Genomic DNA, 18,974 nt, shown 5'->3' with positions numbered 1-18,974 from the left:
GAATGGACATAGCATCAAGGCATAGGCAAGAGGAGTATGTGATTGACAGGCAAATTTTTGGTACCCGTGCCAGAAGGCCTCTGGGTGCCATAACAAAATATAATGAAACAATTTAAAAATATGAGCGGCCTGCCTAACATAACTTTCAGTAGCTATAGGGAAGGAAGGTCACTCTGAAGACTGATCCTGAAATATAAAGTTTTAAAATTTAAATGCACATACACATATTCTTTAACCCCAAGTTCCAAGTGAATAAGCAACAGATTTGTTCTAGTTTCCCAGTGGTATAAATGATATAATAAATCCATATGATACATCTGTGTCCCAACATGAAACTAGAGTCCAACCTATAGTCCCACAAACAAAGCTTAAATAAAAGTTAGAAGGCATTACCTATGGGACACAGGTGTTGGTTGGAGGCAAAGGGGAAGAAAAATAGAAATCCTTCCCCTTCTAGCATGTTTATGGCCTAGTGGATCTGCAGTGCAAAGTCATTAGATATGCTTCCACCAGAGTTGCTTCCTCCTACACTCTAGTGTAGGTAGCTACCACAGAGCTCTGGTTCTGCCACATGCAGAAGGCAGAGTCCCCAGTGCGTCACCGCTCTCCTGTTTGCCACCACCACAGTAGAAATTAAACATTTCTTTTACATATGGAGACCTGCCCAGGAAAGCCCGGGATTTCTCAGTTAGTGCCGAATGCTGTGGTTTGGGGGAGACAGAATGGGAAGTAGGGAGGAAGAACAGATGGATCATAGCAGTCAACAACAGAACTGATTGTATTAATCTAGTTGGTTCCACTGAAAGGACTCTCTGAACATATTTTGAAATGGAATATTTCACTATCTCCTTAGAGAGCTGGCTGAAGTACTGCACTGGATTCAAGAATTATGTGGTTTGCCATATTTCTATGAAACATCAAAATCAGCTGTGATGAAAGTAATGTTTACATAAAGAATTCACGTAAAATGTGGTTCTAGTCTCTCCCCGCAAAGGAAATTATATTACAACAGAAATTACTAACTTTCAAGAATATGTACCCTAGTTCACACACTACCTTTTCAGTTTCACTCACCTGGTCTGTGGGTGTATAGTCAACCATACTGACGCTGTCAATTCTTTCCAGAAAGCTAGAATAAAACACACACAGAAAAAACACACTTAGAAAATCATGAACTCTACAATCTCCGTTGCCTTTTCAATTTTAGATTGCAGCACTTATAAAAAGATGGGTTCAAGGTTAAGGCCTAACAATTTACTTACTTTGATCAAGTATATATTTTCTGTCTGCAACACACCATTTACCTAGTCTGTGTTGCAATATTATGCTTTATACTTACCATCAGGCAATACCCACAAACAAGGCAAATGGGATCAAAATAAATATGAATTTCGTAAAACTGCATTACATTAAAATGTTGGTTTAAATCCACACTTCCTCATATGAGATAATGCATCTATGCCACAAGAACATTGTCAGCTTGTTCAAACCTAAAATTTAGGATTTGGTTAAAAAAATGGGGAGAGGAGTTTGTTTTGTTTTATAAACAAAACCTATTTAAAATAATATTAATTTTAATAATCTACTGTAAGGGGTTAGTATAACATAAGTAAGGAAATTAATTTTTTTTAAAGTGCCTGGGATTAATTAAAATGTGGGTCTCTTTCCCAGGTTTTTTGGAATTTTTTGTTGGTTTGTTTACTTGTTTGAGCCCAGATGTCTCATTTTCAGGGATTGCCTGAATGACTTAGAATCTGTTTTGAATTTCTGGATTGTTTTTTGGTGCACATGCTCTCTCAGTGAATCCACCTCAGGGTATAAAGTTATCGTTACCAAGATTTCTCCCTGAATTAGGAAGTTTCCTCCCCATTTTTCTCATTTTTAAGGGTATCCATGTGGAATTTATTTAATTACAGTGGGGAATACGAAAACATGTTGAACTCCTGACTTTCAGAGTGACTCAAACAGATGGCTTCACACACTTTCTGGTTGCAAAAATACCCTTCCAAACCCTATTTGTACAGTACTTTGCCATGAAGACAAATTTAAAGAGAATGAAAGATACAGTGTGTGTATGTGCGTGTGTGCGTGTGTGCCTGTGTGTATAATAAAAAATTACTTGCAGTAATTTTTTTTTGTTTTCCACTGCCATAACTGTAGATAACTGAGATATAATCATCAGGGAACTCCATGATCACGAGGTTATTTTTAAATGATATGTACATTAAAAATATCAAATATTTTGGGCAAAAACCCAGCAGTATAGTTTATGCTTTAGTGAAACTAGCTACAGTGATCTGTACTGAAAAAAATACAGCATTGTACAGTGATCATCATCATCATCATCTTACTTTATCAAACATCAATCATATCATTAGTATCTAATAAGTCAATATTTGTTACTACTAGAGTTTGGCATAATCTCAGTGTCTTCACAGTATATTAACCTTTTAGTTTAGTACTAGCAAATTTCCCATGGTTTACGTTTTTTATAACTGAACATTTGTACGGTTTTCTCAAATGTAAAAAAAACCCCAAAACAAACACCCAATATTATTTTTGCAGAGAGAAAAATAATTCTTGAATAACCTGCATATAAATTACCTACTTGGTTAATTACCACAATATTAGATTATAGCTTTGACAACCAAATAAATGCACTACTTGTACACGTAATGGATTTCAGAAATGAGGAGATATGGAGCTGACATCATCTTACTAAACACACAGGCTCCCCTTCCATCACAACATTAAATACATTAACTTGATCTCTTTTTCTAAAATTGCTTTCCATAGAACATTAATTTCTACATTCCCCCAAGTACTTCTATTCATTGCCTCTTGTTGGAATTTACATTTTTCAGGTGTACATCATAGAATAGTAAAGATACAAGATGCAAAATTCAGATTTGATATGCTTAAAAGTTGAGAATTCACTCCACCTTATTAATCCTTTTATCAGCAATATCTGAATAATGAAAATGCAATAGAAAACCAGCAAAAGTTGATGATATAATCATTTTTTCCTCTTTGTACAGGTACAACCTACATAATATGTAAAGCTAAGTAAACAGAATGAATTTCTACTGTATTTTTGTATCTACAGAATTGACAAATCCTCTACTTGTGCATATTCTTGACAAACATTCATTCAATATTTTTGTCAAGCCTGCAATAAGTGTTCTACGTAAATCTGCATTGAAATGAAACATGTAGGCTTTCATGTGTGTCACGAAACTATAACACACTGTACACAGTTCAATTAGATTTATAACTTCACAAACCCATTTTTTAATTTATGAGTAATTCTGATTTATAATTGGCATAACACAGTATTTAGTTTCTTCTGTACACTTAGCACTTTATAACACAATTTTTAACGTATCTCGACATGGAACAATCTGCAATTTTATTTATTTATTTTTAAACTGGGATGCAGAAGGGGGGAAAGATTGACGAAAAGGTCATCAAGCCTCTATAAGTAAACTGGGTTAGTTCATTGTTGACTTAAAGCATGTTAAAATGGACTGGAGAAATAAAAAAAATAATCATCGCCTGACATTATTCTTTCTATCTATTAATATGTCTATCTGTAGTTTTATAAATATCCTTAGTGAGTTTCCTAGGAAACTCAGCTGACAGTTTGACAAGCAATCTCTAAATTTTATATCATGCAAGCTGTGAATACAAAAGTGCAGGTTTCAGACTTGCATAGATAGGAACTATCAATAGGTATTATTCCTTCTAAAAAAGCATGGCAATTTGAGCAACTGTAGCGGCCAGGCAAATATTTTTGAAAAAAGGATTAACAAATACTTAGTAACAGTAGGTAGTCATACATCAAAATCCCTTTCTAACCAGGTGAATTATCAAGGGGAAATATTCAGCCAATTATTCCATATGGATAATCCTACAATAAACAAAATAAAAGGAAATTCATAGTCATAAGAATAAAATAAAAAATGAAAACCATACTACATTTGTGCAAGTGTATTTTGACACTTATTAGAATTGAAAGACTAAGATAAACTGCAAAGAGATGCAATAAACTGCATTCGATGAAGTGAGCTGTAGCTCACAAAAGCTTATGCTCAAATAAATTTGTTAGTCTCTAAGGTGCCACAAGTACTCCTTTTCTTTTTGCATTTACTGTGTAACTTTGAGTGATTCACTTGCACTCTACCCACTAATACATCTTCCAGGGTCTTGTCCTAACTTTCCAAACCCCTAGTTTCAAACAGCTGCAATTTAGAACAGGAAATCAACACCGAACCAACCATTTTCTTCATTCCTCAAAATTACAATGCTCTGAAGTGCAGGAAGAGCAATATTCAATTCTGCATCTGCAACAAGTTTAAAGTCGGTTTTCCTGAGATCTTACAAAACTAGAAATGGGAGTTTTATACCACTGAAAAATAATGTTTCCTCAGATATTCTTTGGTGATAGCTACTGAAAGGGAGAACTAATAATTCCATCGCCTTTGGAATTTCTAGGCCTCCAGATCTTCAGAACTGAATTGCCTCTATTTATTGAGGTCTACAGAGGTAAAGGAGGATCACAAATCTATGATCATTCCAAGTAATGCAGCTGGAGAGCAGTAACTGTTTATACTTTTGATAGGTCAGTGAAGGTTTTGGAGACTCTTTGTTAGGAGAGAGAGGAGAGTCATAACTGTGGGACTCACATTCAGCCCTCTTATGGAGGGCAATTAATCCTGTATACATGCCACAGGCAGACATTTTATGATTAGATTACCTATCTCAATTACCTATAGAACTTGAAACTGAGTTCTCTTGGGTAGCTGCTATGAGAGAAGATTCTGGAGATGGTAAAACTTTATTATAAAATGTCTGCTTGATCACAGTGTGGCTGTCCGTGCCTTTTACACCTGCTACAATCTCAAAGACACAAGATTAGAGTGTGTTTTTTTGGGGAATGCCCTAGTTTCCTTAATCCTACAAGTTCCCACTGATAGGCTTCAAGTAAACATGCACTGTGCTCCACTCCGTTTCCCAATAATCAAAGTGGAGTTTGGTAAAATATTCTATTGTCAATGTACTAATCATTTAAAAAACCCCACTTTATGGCGTAATATTTAAATAGATAAGATTTTTTGTTTGTTTTGTGTTTAAGTGTTGCTAATATATAGTTTTAAAATTTTCCTTGTGCTCTTGGAGCATTCTAGTCCATCCTCAATAGGGTTGTGCAGTGGTTTCCCATGCAGTAAAGGGGATCAATAAAACAATGAACAGACTTTCAAATTGGGCAGAGGCAGGAAAACAGCATCTGTTTTTAATCCATTCTGGAGCCTGTAGCACTTACTGTAGCTAAAAAAGAATACAGTTTTACAGTTCCAACTGTTTAAGCAACCACAGAAGAAAATAACTCATAGAGACAGAGAATATTACTAAATTTTGCATTTATTTATATAATATTTAAAACATAGTTATTGATAATTATACATTCGTGTTTTTACTATGTTGTCTAAGAGTGCTATTGGGAATAAACACGTCTAGTACTTCATTTTTGTTCTCTAGAAGTATCAGATATCTATTTTAATACACACACGCACGCACACATGAGAGACTGAGAAGGTGGTTGCAAGTGAGCACAATACCTTAGCAAAGGGAGAGAAAAAAAGGCAAATGTCTTCTGGAAAGCTTTGAATGTATACAATGAATTTTAAAAGCAGATGAGACTGCCTGTAGAGGGCAGCATTTACTAAACCACACGCCCTTCTGTACCCAGGCAGACCCTCACTACAGGAGTTTCATACTGCAACCTCTTCACTGACAGAATATACATATGTTTTAGTTTAACAGCATGAGCTTCCACAGAAAAAAAGTGCAAAATTTAGTGTAAATGAAATTAGATTTTAATACAGAATGCTTGGGTTTAATTTAATAGCCCTTAACTTGTCAGAAGTGCACAATTTAAAACAGTCTGTTATTCTTCTATTGATAGGCAGGTGTAATAGACTCATTCTCTCACCGTGGAAACGATCAAATGGTCATAGCCTGTTGGAAACAGTGGGATCTGTCCAGAGGGTCAGGTAATTCTCTAATCTCATTCATTGATTTAACCCTTTTACTTCAGAGCATCTTGCCAGCTCTCCTCTTGGGGAAATACTTTATTGAAGAGTCTTACAACATGAGTGGAAGATAACAAGGGTAAGACTCCTCCCTATCTCCAGTAAGAAGGTGTTACAGGGCTCTAGAATTACTGCTGAGAAGGCTCTGACCCTCCCGATTTTATATTTGTGCTTTGTTACTTCTAGTGCACTGGACGATTGTAGCTGTCACAGTGGTACGGTCTTACCCATTGTAAGGCTTTATAGATCTGCATCAGAACCTTGAATTGGATTTGGTAGAGAACAGCAACACAGGATAGAGTTTAAGAACAGCGGTGTAGGTTGCAGATAGGTTCTCTTTATTTCATCTCACTTAGGCATTGGGCTACTGAGCTATGGACCTACTTGTAGTTTCTTCATGAACTTTTTGTCTCACCTCAGATAGAGTGAGTTACAATAGTGCAGCCTGAAGGTGAGAGAGTGTATGGATTTCTGCTACCGAAACATCAAGCACAAGGGATGCATGGGGAGTTATGCATCAGTATGCATAGGTGCTGGAACTAGGGGTGCTGGAGGTGCTGCCGCACCCCCTGGCTTGAAGTGGTTTCCATCATATACAGGGGTTTGCATTTTGGTTCAATGGTTCAGCACCCCCACTATATAGATTGTTCCAGCACCACTGTCAACGTGCATCAAGGGAAGAACAGATTTCTTAAACTCCTCACAAAGAAATCCCTTGATGATGAAACCTCTCTCAGCTCTGGTAGCTATGACATTTCACAGTCCTAACTAGCACATGAGAACGTGTAGTCTCTGTCATCTTATAAGTATGGTTATATCTACCATCAATCCCCACCTCCTGAAGCAAGTAGGGCTGAATTAAAAGGGTAAAAAGTTAAATCAATCTCATAATGCTTTTTCACCATTAATGAACTAAACCTCACAATATTCCTGTGAGGTATATAAATATTATTTAACACCACATTACAGAGAAGAAGGCAGATTCAGAGAGGTTAAAAGCAGTGGCATATTATTACTGAGAGGGGCCCATATGTAACCCAATCTCAGGGCCCCACCCCACAACAAATCAAAGGGCAGATGGTATTTAGAAATAGGCTTAATGAAGATGATGAAAAATACCTAAAACATGGGTAACTCCTATTACACAGAGTTTTGTTTTTTGTTATAAACATTACTAGGCATTCAGTTTAACCCTGCTTATTACTTGCCAAATTGCCTTTTCCCAGCTATGTATTCCAAGACATTAATGCAAAAAGGCCTCACAGCTTTTGGCCAAAGCATTAACCTAAGCAAATACATTAAAAGTTATTCGAGCACAATAAATGTTTTAGATATGTTTTAAAGAACTTTGTTCCATTTAATAACAATGGTTTGGGTTTTTTTACGTTGAAAGAACACACACACATACAAAGATCAAAGAGTATAACTTCTCCATCCACTTGCCCTCTCTTGACTCCCTAAATCTGTTGCAGCATTTCCTGTTGATGGCAGTGTTAATTTTGGGAAAAGCCTCGTTTCTTCCTAATTTAGCTAACTAACCACTTTTTAGCCCAACAGATGTTTTTGTTTTGTGAACCAATGAGAGGTTTTTGGGGATCACCATTAACCCTCTTAACATAAACACTGGCTAAGATTTAAACCTGGAAAACTGCCATTTACACAGGGATTAGCAGGCTCTGGCAGAATTAAGATGAAGATCTGTATCCCATTTCTCTACAGTACAGAACCACACTGAAAACCTTATTCATCTGCAATCCTGACGTGCATGATGATCCCAGAGAACAGGGAGGGAGAAGGGTGAAGAGCAAAAGGAGAAAATAGAGAGAAAGATAATTTCTGCTAAACTGGGTGGTAACACAAATTTCATTCCTAAAGGTCAAAATGATGGAGCTGTTCAAAACACAAACTAAGAGAGAAACAAAACTATTAACTGACGTTGATTAGATTTGTGCATATAGTACCCGATTCTCATGTCAATCATACCAGTGTAATTCTGTTGATTTCAGTGGAGTTACTTCTGATTTATACTGGCAGAGAGGAGATTCAGGCCCATAATCTTTATACATATACTGGTATATCCATATGACATGCACACAGAGATCTGATAACTATCATAACTATCCCTTGTGAAATACAAAGGCTACATACAGAACATTCTGCAATAATAATAGCCACTCTCAGTAGAGGGCCAAAAGATAATGAATCAAAAGAGTAAGATCATGTTGCATATCTAGAGCGCTTTGCAAACTTGAACTGACACATGATATACAGGGATCACTTCATCCACACTGTTGGAATGAAACAACTGTTTAACACCATACAGCAACACTGCACAACAGCTTAGGTCAGGAAGTGAAGAATACCGTAAGTGTACAGGGATTTAGATAGGCAGAATGTAATTACTCAATTAAAATTTGGCTGCAGTGTCTTTCATGTGTCTGAACAAATAATCAAGACCTTGGTTCTATGTCCCACCCCTGCAGTTTGCTTCTTCCAAAAAGAACTTTGACACTTATGTTCCTGGAAGCCAAACTAAGGACAAAAGTCTTATTAACATTTGGCATTGTCAGATGCATCTGATTTATAAACATCAATTACATAGCAGAAACAATCTTCGGCCCACTCTTGTTTGGGAATGCAAAAAGTTGCTGGAAGGAGGTGAAAAGTAAGGAAAACTTCTTTCTGCAGGACGTTACAAGCTCAGCTTACAATTTTCTTTGAAAGCTTATCTTGGTACCTCTATGTATGAGATAACCAAACTGAAAACTACTATCCTGTCAGATCATTTTAAGGCAGGAGTTTTGCCCATGTGGGAAAGGTAGAAAGTTGATTTTAAATTCCTGGAGAGTGAGAACAGAGAAAGTGTGAAATTAATTCTCCCTGTGCGCAAGGACAAATGGGAAACTTGCGTGGCAGACTTATACAGACTTATACATCTGAGAGGTGGCAGTGAAAAAACAATTCTATTCTCTGAGCTGCAACAGTGGCCATTTCCCTTCCGCACTGCATAAGCATGGATCAGTGGCCCTTTCCTTGGCCCACCTCCAATGTTCTGCTCCCATAGTCTGTCTATTTTTATTCTCAGTTGTTTTTTATACAGAGGGCTCTCTGTGTACACTTCACCAGCAACCCGTTCCCATACAGGGATACTATACGGTTCAGCAACAAGGAGAACAAGGGGATGTGGGTGAAATCCACCCAAAAGGAGAATGTTCCTTTGGGCTCTCTAAGGACACTGAAACCACTCACTGGTATTCATTTACAAAGGTGAGAAAACATCCCCCTGAAGATGGTCAAAGGCTCAGAACTTAAAAGTATGGGGAAATGTCTGGAATGGACATCCTTCATTCCAAAATATTCTAAAGCATTTCACCAAACTACACAAAGGAGTCACTTCACTCACCACTGAAGTACAGCCATCCCTCTTTGGGGAAGTAAAGGTGGAGCACAGCAACCCTGCTCATCAGTTTATAATGTTGGCCAGAATTTAACTGGACAGCTCCTCTCTTCTTTCAGATCGCACAGACCATCTCCCTCCCATCCCCAATCACAACATCCCTTTGCAACTATAGCAATTACTTACCTGTAAAAGTAATATCAGGAAAATATTTCAAGCATTCTCAGCGGTAGTTTAAGGTAGTTTAGCAGCTGGAAACAAGGACAATGGCCTGCACCATGAGGCACAGATCTAACAATGGAGATGCAAATATTAGGAGTGAGCACTAAGCGCCACAAAATGGTCTGTACATTTCCAAGTAAAGATGTTGAAAAATACTCAATCATTGTTAAGTAATCATTTAATCTTGCCCATTTTAGAACAGGATATATTTAACCACTGCATGTTTTTAAGCAGTCAGTCATGACATGCACGGCGCTGCTGAGTGATTATTTCATGCCTTAGGTAGTTAGTGTAAGGCAAGAAACCTGGCAATCAAGTAACTTCCATTACCTGAGAAACACAAAGCCTGCAGTTTTGTGCCTACTGTAAGCAGAATACAGTGACCATGCCCAATTTGCTCTTAATGGTTCTAATTCCATTTCATTGTTAAAATAACTAAAACCACAGTAGGACTATAAAATCTAGTGCTCAATACTAGCATCACAATCGTACCCCACATGCTTCTTATCCTGGGCTGTGATACCAGTAATAAGAAATGGTACTAGGGTGGTAGAGAACACACAGGGCAGGTCTACACTACCACTTAAGGTCAATCTAACTTATGTTGCTCAGGGGTGTGAAAAAGACACCCCCCTGAGCAATGCAAGCTACAGCAACCTAAGCACTGTCCACACTGCCGCTATGTCAGCTAGAGATGCTCTCCGCCTCTCTTGGAGGTGGAGTAATTATGCCAACGGGAGAGCACGCTTTCATTGGCATAGAGTGTCTTCACCAGATAGCGGTGCAGCTGTGCTGATATAGTGCTTCTAGTGTACACCTGCCCTCGATGAGTGTTCCTTATCCCCCCATATCACTGCCTTTCTGCCCCTTCACACTGACACCTCTGGAGGGTAAGTTAGCAATATCCCCCATGGCATCAGTTATTAAAACAGCAATATAATTATGTTAGGTGGGGAGTAGTTATGTTACAGTTTGATTCCCACTTGCTTTCCTTTTTTAAAAAAATTGACATTATGTTTTTATTAGCTTTTAAAATCAATCACTTTCCCCCATCCCTATTTAGCAGCTACTATTTTGCAGGCCAAAGGCACTAGTTTAGGGAAAGTTAGAGGAATGTCAGCTAGTTTACACACTTATGTGCACACCTAGTCTAGGATGATGGGTACCCCTCAGCTGGGAACGGGGTGTCCCCTACTCTGCAGGAGTAATGCTGCCAGTCCCATTGAGGCTTGTGGTAACTGTCTGTCTATTGGAGCCAATACAGAGTGGCATGGAAGCTGTGAAAGAGAGGGGCAAGGGCAACACTAAGCACCATGGCTCTGTGGCGGCAATGAGCTATTCATAAGTGAACCCCTGTGCCTATGTGGAGCCCCTTTGCAGTTAGCGGGGGTCTGCTTGTGCTCAGCTCATTGCAGGATCATGACCTACATTAGCAACTTTTAGCGCTGAGCAACTCGGCAGGCTAAAGAATGTGTTTCATGGCGCTACCATGATAAAAGCTGCAGCTTTCAATATTACAAAGCACTACTGCAGTGCAGCAAAGCTCTTTGTGTTAGAACATTTTAGAAGCTGTTGCTCCGTTGGTGGGGTGACGTTCTGAGTTGCTTTTAGGTCCTCAGCGGTGTGAATTTTTCACACTCCCGAGTGCCATAGCTATGCCAACCAAAACCCCATTGGTAGATGCAGCTAGGTTGATGGAAGAATGCTGCCTTTGACCTACCTATCAAAGCACGGGGACTCTGGAGAGCCACAGCAATGAAAAAAGCCCTTTCATTGCTCCAGTACGTGCAGCCACGAGCACTATAGCTTCAAAAGAGCTACAGCTGTGCCATTGTAGCACTCATTGCATAGAACTGGCCCAAAGTCACTGTTGTGATACTCTCTAAGGACCTGATTTTTCTTTCATGGAAGTCAACGTGAGCCTGATTCTGTTTACATGAAAGTATCTTGACACTGGTCTGGCAGATTAAAGGGCATTAAAGTGGGTGCAAATTTAATTTATACCCCTTTAAAGCACCCTTATAATGCCAGGGTGGTGTAAAGGGGCCTTAGTGCAAATGAGAATCAGACCTTGGGACTTTTTCATTAATTTAAATGATAGTGGGATCAGGCCCTAATAGCCTAATTCTGCAACGTAATCCCCCTAATCCCACTTAGATGAGGGCATTCAACAACTTGCAGAAGGTGCTTGCCATTTGGCACTATCAGGCCTTAAACTGGTAAAGAGAATATCATTTGGAGCCTGAACTTCTGTCTTAGGTGTAGAAATGTCATATGGAATTACTGTATCAGTGACCTTACTCAAGAAGTAATCATTAACCCATTAATCTATTAGTATAGAGTCCAAGGTAACAAAACAATAATTTGGTTTCAATAATGCAGTGCATTATAGTTCAGTGCAAACACAACAGTTGATTAGTTAGCAACTAAATAGTTTAATAATTAGAAACATTAGAAAAATTAACCAAGAGTGATTTTTCACTAATAGCTAGAGGTTAATTTTCTAGTTTTGATTTTCTGCTTTCAAACAAATGTGACTTTTGAACCCAAACATTGTCACACCAAAATCTGCCAGTTTCTACTTTAGTCTAAATAAGTAGACAGCTACATTTCCTATCACTGTTTAATCCTGTAATCCCTTTAGATTGTTAGTAATAATCTTAAATGGATTACAAATAATCCCATTCCGACACCATCCTGGGTGTATCTCCTCAATGAATGTACATCTTGTGTTAGTGTTTCATACATCAGGCTACAAGAGCATCGGAAGATCATACTTCATTTTAAAAAAAAATAATTTTGCTTTGCAAAAGTGCACAGTTGAAAAAAGCTTAAAATTAATCTAGAAGAGTACATTTTAAATCATGTGCTCACATGATAATTGTGATGACTTGTTGGCAACAGAGACCATTCTTTAATTAGGAAAGGGTAACTACTTTGATCAATATTTTCCACATTTTACAATATGTTCTGTTCCATAAGGCCTCAGTGTAATTTTATTTTTGTATTATTTGAATATAGTCATATTCAAAACAAACTATTTAAGACAATGTATTTTACAATTTATTTCAGTATTTATTTTATTATTTATTATGAATGTAACCAATACAAATCCTGGGGGCAAAAATAGCTTCTGGACCTGCAGGTACAAAGGAGGGTAGGAGGTGAGTATGATATGTAAGAAATAAATATATTTTCTCACTAGATTCCACTGCAGAAGTGCAGGAAAAGCAGCAGTGTATGTGATCAAGGAAGAGAACCACTGAAGCAGCAGTTTTCTGTGCTTTGGAGGTGGCTAGCAAAAAAGGGAATTAATTAATTCAATAATATCTATAACTGAATACTATTCAACAGAAATAATATATACTAAATAATAAAATAAATATTGACATTTAAAATCATGTTTTAATCTAATACAGGATTTGTGTCTTTCATCTGGGCTGTCTGCCTTCATTACAAATATCACAGTGCACTTCTGACACTCATTAGCACAACAAATAATGCAGACAAAAAAAAAAGTACTAGAGGCCAGGAAAAAAGGGAAGTTCCCAATTGATCTGGATGTATTCTTCTGTTTAATATCTTTTCTCCCTGAGAGTTGAGTATCAGGCCTGTGTCTCATTACAAGCACTGCAAATGCCCTCCGCCATCCCAGGACCTCAATACAGGTTGTGGAGGTTGCAAACACAGGCAACCGGTAGCAACTGGAAAGGAATTATAGTTGGAATACATTCAAAGCAGCTTAAAGGACTTTTGATAAAGTATGTTTTTAAAAATTGCTGTTGTTCTTTAAAACTGGGAACATCATCATCAGAATCCTCAAGACTATTTATTTTGCTAGAACAATGCTACAGATAAGAGACAATGATAAATAAATGCAGAAATAAATGTAGACTGCTTGTATAAAAAGCAATGAGATATTTCGCTTATGTGAGACTTATGAACTTTTCTCAGATTCTTCTCTCTCTCTCTCTCCGCACCTGACCCCCACATTCTACCCAGAAAGAACTAGTATAGGGCTAAAGAATCCCTCAGGGCTAAAGAATCTATGAGATACTCACTAAAGCCCTGATTCTATAAAGCCTTGCTCGTGAACTTAACTTTAAGCATGTAAGTAGCTGCACTGGACTCAGTTTAAAATTTAAGTGCACGGCTAAGTCACAGCTGAGATTGGGGCCTCAATGAATGTCTTTCATTGTAGAAGATCTTGAATCTGCTATTTGCACATTACAGCATAATTTCCAAAGGCTGAATAAAAAGTCTGGGACCACAGTGGGCCCAAGTCCAGCAACATATGAGACTACACTGAGCACTTCAGTTACAGAAGACCCACTTTACTCTGAGACATGACCATGCCTGTGTGATAATTATCTTGTTATTAAAGGTGACCTGTAAATAGATTTAAAAAAAAAAATCCAACTGCTTTTGATTTGGACACTCTGGCCCCCAAGGAGCTGGTGGAAGAGAGGTAGTCAGCATCCCTAAAAAGTGTATGTAACTGCCATTGCAGTTTGCCATCCACCAGCCTATGTGACTCCCCAACATCAGTGAGAGAAACTAAATATACTAAACACTCTATAAGTACATTAAACACGAATATTTAAAAACCACTCAAGGAAGTGGAACAAAACACAATTTGCCTCACACTCATAGGTCATCTCCTGTTTCTATTGTTATGGATATGACACACCAGGCACAGTGTGTTCTGGAGAGTCATGTGGAGGGTGCATTGTGCTTTGATAGCAAAACTCCAGGCTGCTCAAGGGAACTGAATTATACAGTTAGATGACCCTCAGCTGAGAATGCTCTGCCTCAAGTCCCAACAAATGTATATATATCTAGAGGATATCAGAATAAATGCATCAGGTGATCTCAACTGCCACACTCGTGAGTAGCATAATGGCTTGTCTGTAAGGTAAACAGACCATAAATGGTATATGATGTTTTATAAACCAAGACCAAAACACCTAAACACAGATGGGAAAACGAACATAGTGCACAAAGCACAAGTGCAAAACACTAATGCCAACCGTGTTCTGCTGCCACACTAATACTATCAGATAGATTCTGTTATGTATTTGGAATTTTTTATAAAATCTAATTCTTTCCTGGGGCTGTCCACCTACAATTTTCTTCCTTTAAAGCAACTACAAAATCATAATAATTAGGCCTCTGATATGTACTGTTTAATAACAAGCCAAAACAATGAGTAAAGTCCATAGGAAATGAAGACGACTAAAGTAGCTCGCTCCTTTATTACTGTTTTTTGACATACGCAACACAACACACACACTCCTAAGAGCTATATTATGTATCTTTTAAAACTAGTTTTTAAATGCTATTGATGTAGCTTTTGAACTGGCAATTCCAAAGTTGATGCGCTCTCTCTCTGTGAATGGCAGGAGGAACTGTGTTTGCAGAAGGCAAATGTGTGTGTTGGAGGACCGGTGAGTTGATTATAGGGGCTTTTCATGTACAATGCTCCAGAAAACAAACTTTTACATATAGATAATACCATTAGAAGTTTGGTAATGAGTGGGTTAAATCAGTACAATTACTCAGTATGAAAAAATGGAACATTTTTCACCAGTAAATTCCTTTCTGCTAGCCAGTGTCTCACACAATTCTTGATGTCTGGGGCCTGGGCTGCTCTCCTCACTCTGAAGTTCAGGGAGGTGAATCAGAGTTTTGGAGCCACACTGTCTGGCCACACCCCCTTAGCTCCTCCTTGCTTCCAGATGAATTATTCACAAGCTGTGAAACTTGCATAAGATAAGTAATAACAAATATTCCAGCGATAACAACAGTATGGTAACAATTCCACTTAATATCTGACCCTTGATGCAAGAGCCATCCAGGTAGAATTGTGGGAAAAGCTGCTAGGAGAAAAGAAATTATCAATAAGAAATTTTCCAGTCTGCTGCTCAACATTTCCCACAATTCTGACACCTAGGAAGAAGTGAGCAGCGAACAGATATAGAGAGGATTATAGAAAAGGACAGAAAAATGAAAATGGGATCCCTCCCATCTATAATATTTGCTCAAAGAGCAAAATCATTTCCAGGCCATCGTCTGCAGCACCTCCCTGACAAAGGATGCCTCTGCAGAGGACAGGAAGTCCATCTTGTAGGGCTTGATAAAGGTGGTAGCATTTGACCAGCTGGCTGCCTCACAAGTTTTCACGTGGAACAATTAGCTCTTTCTGCATACAAAGTCACCAGGGATTGCGTGTGGGGTGTGCCCTGATCACTTCTGGAACTAGAATTGCTGATGCCTTGCATGCTCTCACAAGGCATAGTCCAATCCACCTAGCAATAGAAGACTGGGAAGCTCTATCCTTAGCATTTTGGATGAAAGGATACAAACAGGGCAGCTGATCTCCTTGAAGATCGTAGGTTTGAGGTAAATTTTCAGAGCCCTTCTGATAGCTAAATTGTGCCACCTCTCCTCGGTGGGATGCTGTGGCCTTGGACAGAATGTAGAACCACCTCTCAGGAAGCATGGAAAGAAGAGTTCACCTTTGGGATAAATGATTCCAGAGTTCTGAGCATCACCTTATCCTTGTGGAACACGCAGCATGGTTCCTGCCTAGAGAGGGTTGCCAGCTCTGAGACTTGCCTGTGGACATCATAAAGAAAGTTTTGATGGACAAATAAAATATTGACACTGACACCAGTGATTTGAAGGGATGGTTTGTCAGGGCTCTCAATACCAGGGGCAAGTCCCACTTGGGAAAAAGAGGTCTAATTGCTGGCTTGGCTAAGTGGATCATCCCTCAGAATCTGAGTAGTTGGGGGTTCTCTGCCAAGGAATCTGCAGATCCTGCAAACATCATGCTACTAAGGGCAGACACCTGAGTGCAGTGATGCAGGGTTGGAGATCTTTGTTGAAGCCTTCTTGGAGAAAATCCAAGATAGCCAGAATTTCTGGATTTCTAGGGTTTGCTTTGTGTTCCTGGCACCACCTGCAAAACCTGGTCCAGATGAAGGAGTATGCTTTCAAGATCAATACTGTTCTACAAGAAAGAAGTATTTTTATGACATCTGAGGACAGGCTTTATGATACTAGTGCTTCCTTTTCAATAGCCAAGCTGATAGATGCAGCCAATTCCGGTGACGGTGAAGCAGAAGACCTTGTGAGAAGATGTCCTGTCTCTTTGGAAGCTATAATGACAATCCCAATTTCAGCTCTACCAGGTCCAAAGACCAGGGTCTCCCTGATCAATGTGTGGTTACCAATATTACTGTCGCCAGTTTTCATTTTATTGTCTGGACCATCTTCTCTTATAATGGGAAAGGTGGAAACTCAGAGGAAGCTCTGTGGCCATCTGTGTGATAGGGCATCTGTCCCCATGGATCTAGGGTCCACTTCCCTGGAGAAGTACTTTAGTGTCTTCAGGGTCATGTGGTTTGCAAATAGGTCAGTTGAGGGCAGGCTGAACAATTGGATGATTAACTCAAAGACTTCCTGATTCAGGCACCACTTGGAGTTATTCACCTTGTGGCTGCTAAGTCTGTCTGCCTTCTGGTTCAGGTCTCCCTTCAGATGAACTGCCCTCATGGAGAGGAAAAACAGCTCCACCCACTGCATGATTTCCATTGCTTTAACATATAACACTGGGCTTCTTGTTGACCCTACATTGTTCACATATACTACAGGACTTGATTCCCCCTCTAGGTTGGAGGGAATCTTTGTAACGCCAACTTGACTGCTCTTAGTTCTAGGAGGTTTATGCTGTGGGTCCTTTCCACCAGGGTTCAGATGCTTTGAGCTTTTTGGGATCCCAGGTCTGCTTCGCAGCTCTCCAGGCTGGCATCAGTTGTGAAGATCAGGGGATTTGGAAGACATATGGTCATGCCCTTGTGGACACTGCCCTGGACTCACCACCATTTTAAGGAGTTGATCGTCTGTGCTGGAACCCTCCCTTGATCGTTCACGAGTTCCAGGGAGAGGTCCCATACTTTTAAGACAAAGCCTTGAAGGAGCCTGATGTGTGATTGCTCCTATGGAATGATGCACGATATTAGGGGGCCTAGCAGTTGAACGCTCAATGCAATAATGGGCCTCTTGCGGTTCCAAAACAACACGAGGAGGTCTTGAATCTTCTGAAACCTCTCTAGAGATGGACATATCCTTGCAATCCAAGTGTCTATGTCCATTCACAAGTGGGGTATTAGGGTGGACGGAATCAATGAGCTTTTCTTGATGTTGATAATGAAGCCATGTGCCCCCATGAGATTCAAGTTCAGGGATGTAGCTCTGTGTGCCACTGCTGGAGACGGAACTCTGATTAAGAGATCATCCAGGAAGGGGAACAAGTGGCTCTCCTGTGACCTGAGTTTGGCTATGATTACCACCAACATCTTTGTAAAGACCTGGGGGAAGAGGATAAGCCAAATGGGAGTAGCCAATATTGATAATGCTTCCTATCATAGGCAAATCTTAGGAACATGTGATAGAACAGTCAAATTGGGATGGAGGGGTATATGCATCTGCTAGATCCACTGAAGTCAGTAAATCCCCCTGGGGAGATTTACACCACAGAAAGTAGGATCTCCCTCTGGAACTTCACTTTCTTTATCCACTTGTTGATCCCTTTGAGATCTAGAATGGCTTGGATTCCCCTTTATACTTCTGAACAATAAAGAAAATGGAGTAGAACACTGAGAATCTTTCTTCGGAGGGAACATTTTCTATTACTCTCATATCCAGGAGGTGCAAAATCTCATTCTGGATTAGACTGCGCTTTAAGGAGTCATTCAAGATGAGGGACTGGATGAAAAACGGATGGGGTGGAGACCTTAACTCCTTGGTGTATCCCAGAGTCACTGTCTCTCTGAACCACTTTTGCAGTTAACCCTTCTGAGGGCCTGAAGTCCTCTTGCAAGATCTTTCTGAACCCTCACCGGCTGGATCCCGTTCCACCAGAGAGGGGAAAAGCTTCCAGAGCACTCCTGGACAAACTTGCAAGGAGGGGGGTGCTTCTTTTCTAGGGCACTCAGGACCCATTTTAGGACTGGGGGAGGGTTTGTGACCAATGGGTAGGGGATCTCACATGCTTGTCTGACTCCTAGCCCTGGGACCTAAGAGAGTGAGGGACAGAAGGCTGGGTGCAGGTTGGGTGTCTCACAGTGCACCATTTGGATTTCATTCAGTGCTTTTTGGGCTGCTCTGCCACGCATGAAAGGTGCAAAGGAGCCGGCAGGGAGGCACTGCAGCTGAGGCTTCTCCAACACTGGGTAAAAAACTTGTCGGGGGTGGAC

The 18,974-nt window shown here is 39.5% G+C and overlaps 1 protein-coding gene across 2 annotated transcripts in view; it reads right to left on the bottom strand.

The window, feature by feature from the left end:
• Window positions 1-18,974, bottom strand: part of GNAL (G protein subunit alpha L) — a 325,074-nt gene that overhangs the window by 24,379 nt on the left and 281,721 nt on the right. For both annotated transcript variants that reach the window (XM_077810454.1, XM_077810455.1), the window contains exon 6: window positions 1,075-1,129. In XM_077810454.1, the coding sequence (XP_077666580.1) occupies window positions 1,075-1,129 (55 nt within the window). The remainder of the gene's footprint in view (window positions 1-1,074; window positions 1,130-18,974) is intronic.

This window comes from Eretmochelys imbricata, chromosome 2 (genome assembly GCF_965152235.1).
Source record: "Eretmochelys imbricata isolate rEreImb1 chromosome 2, rEreImb1.hap1, whole genome shotgun sequence".
NCBI classification, from domain to species: domain Eukaryota; kingdom Metazoa; phylum Chordata; order Testudines; family Cheloniidae; genus Eretmochelys; species Eretmochelys imbricata.
This window is presented reverse-complemented; position numbering and strand designations above follow the sequence as displayed.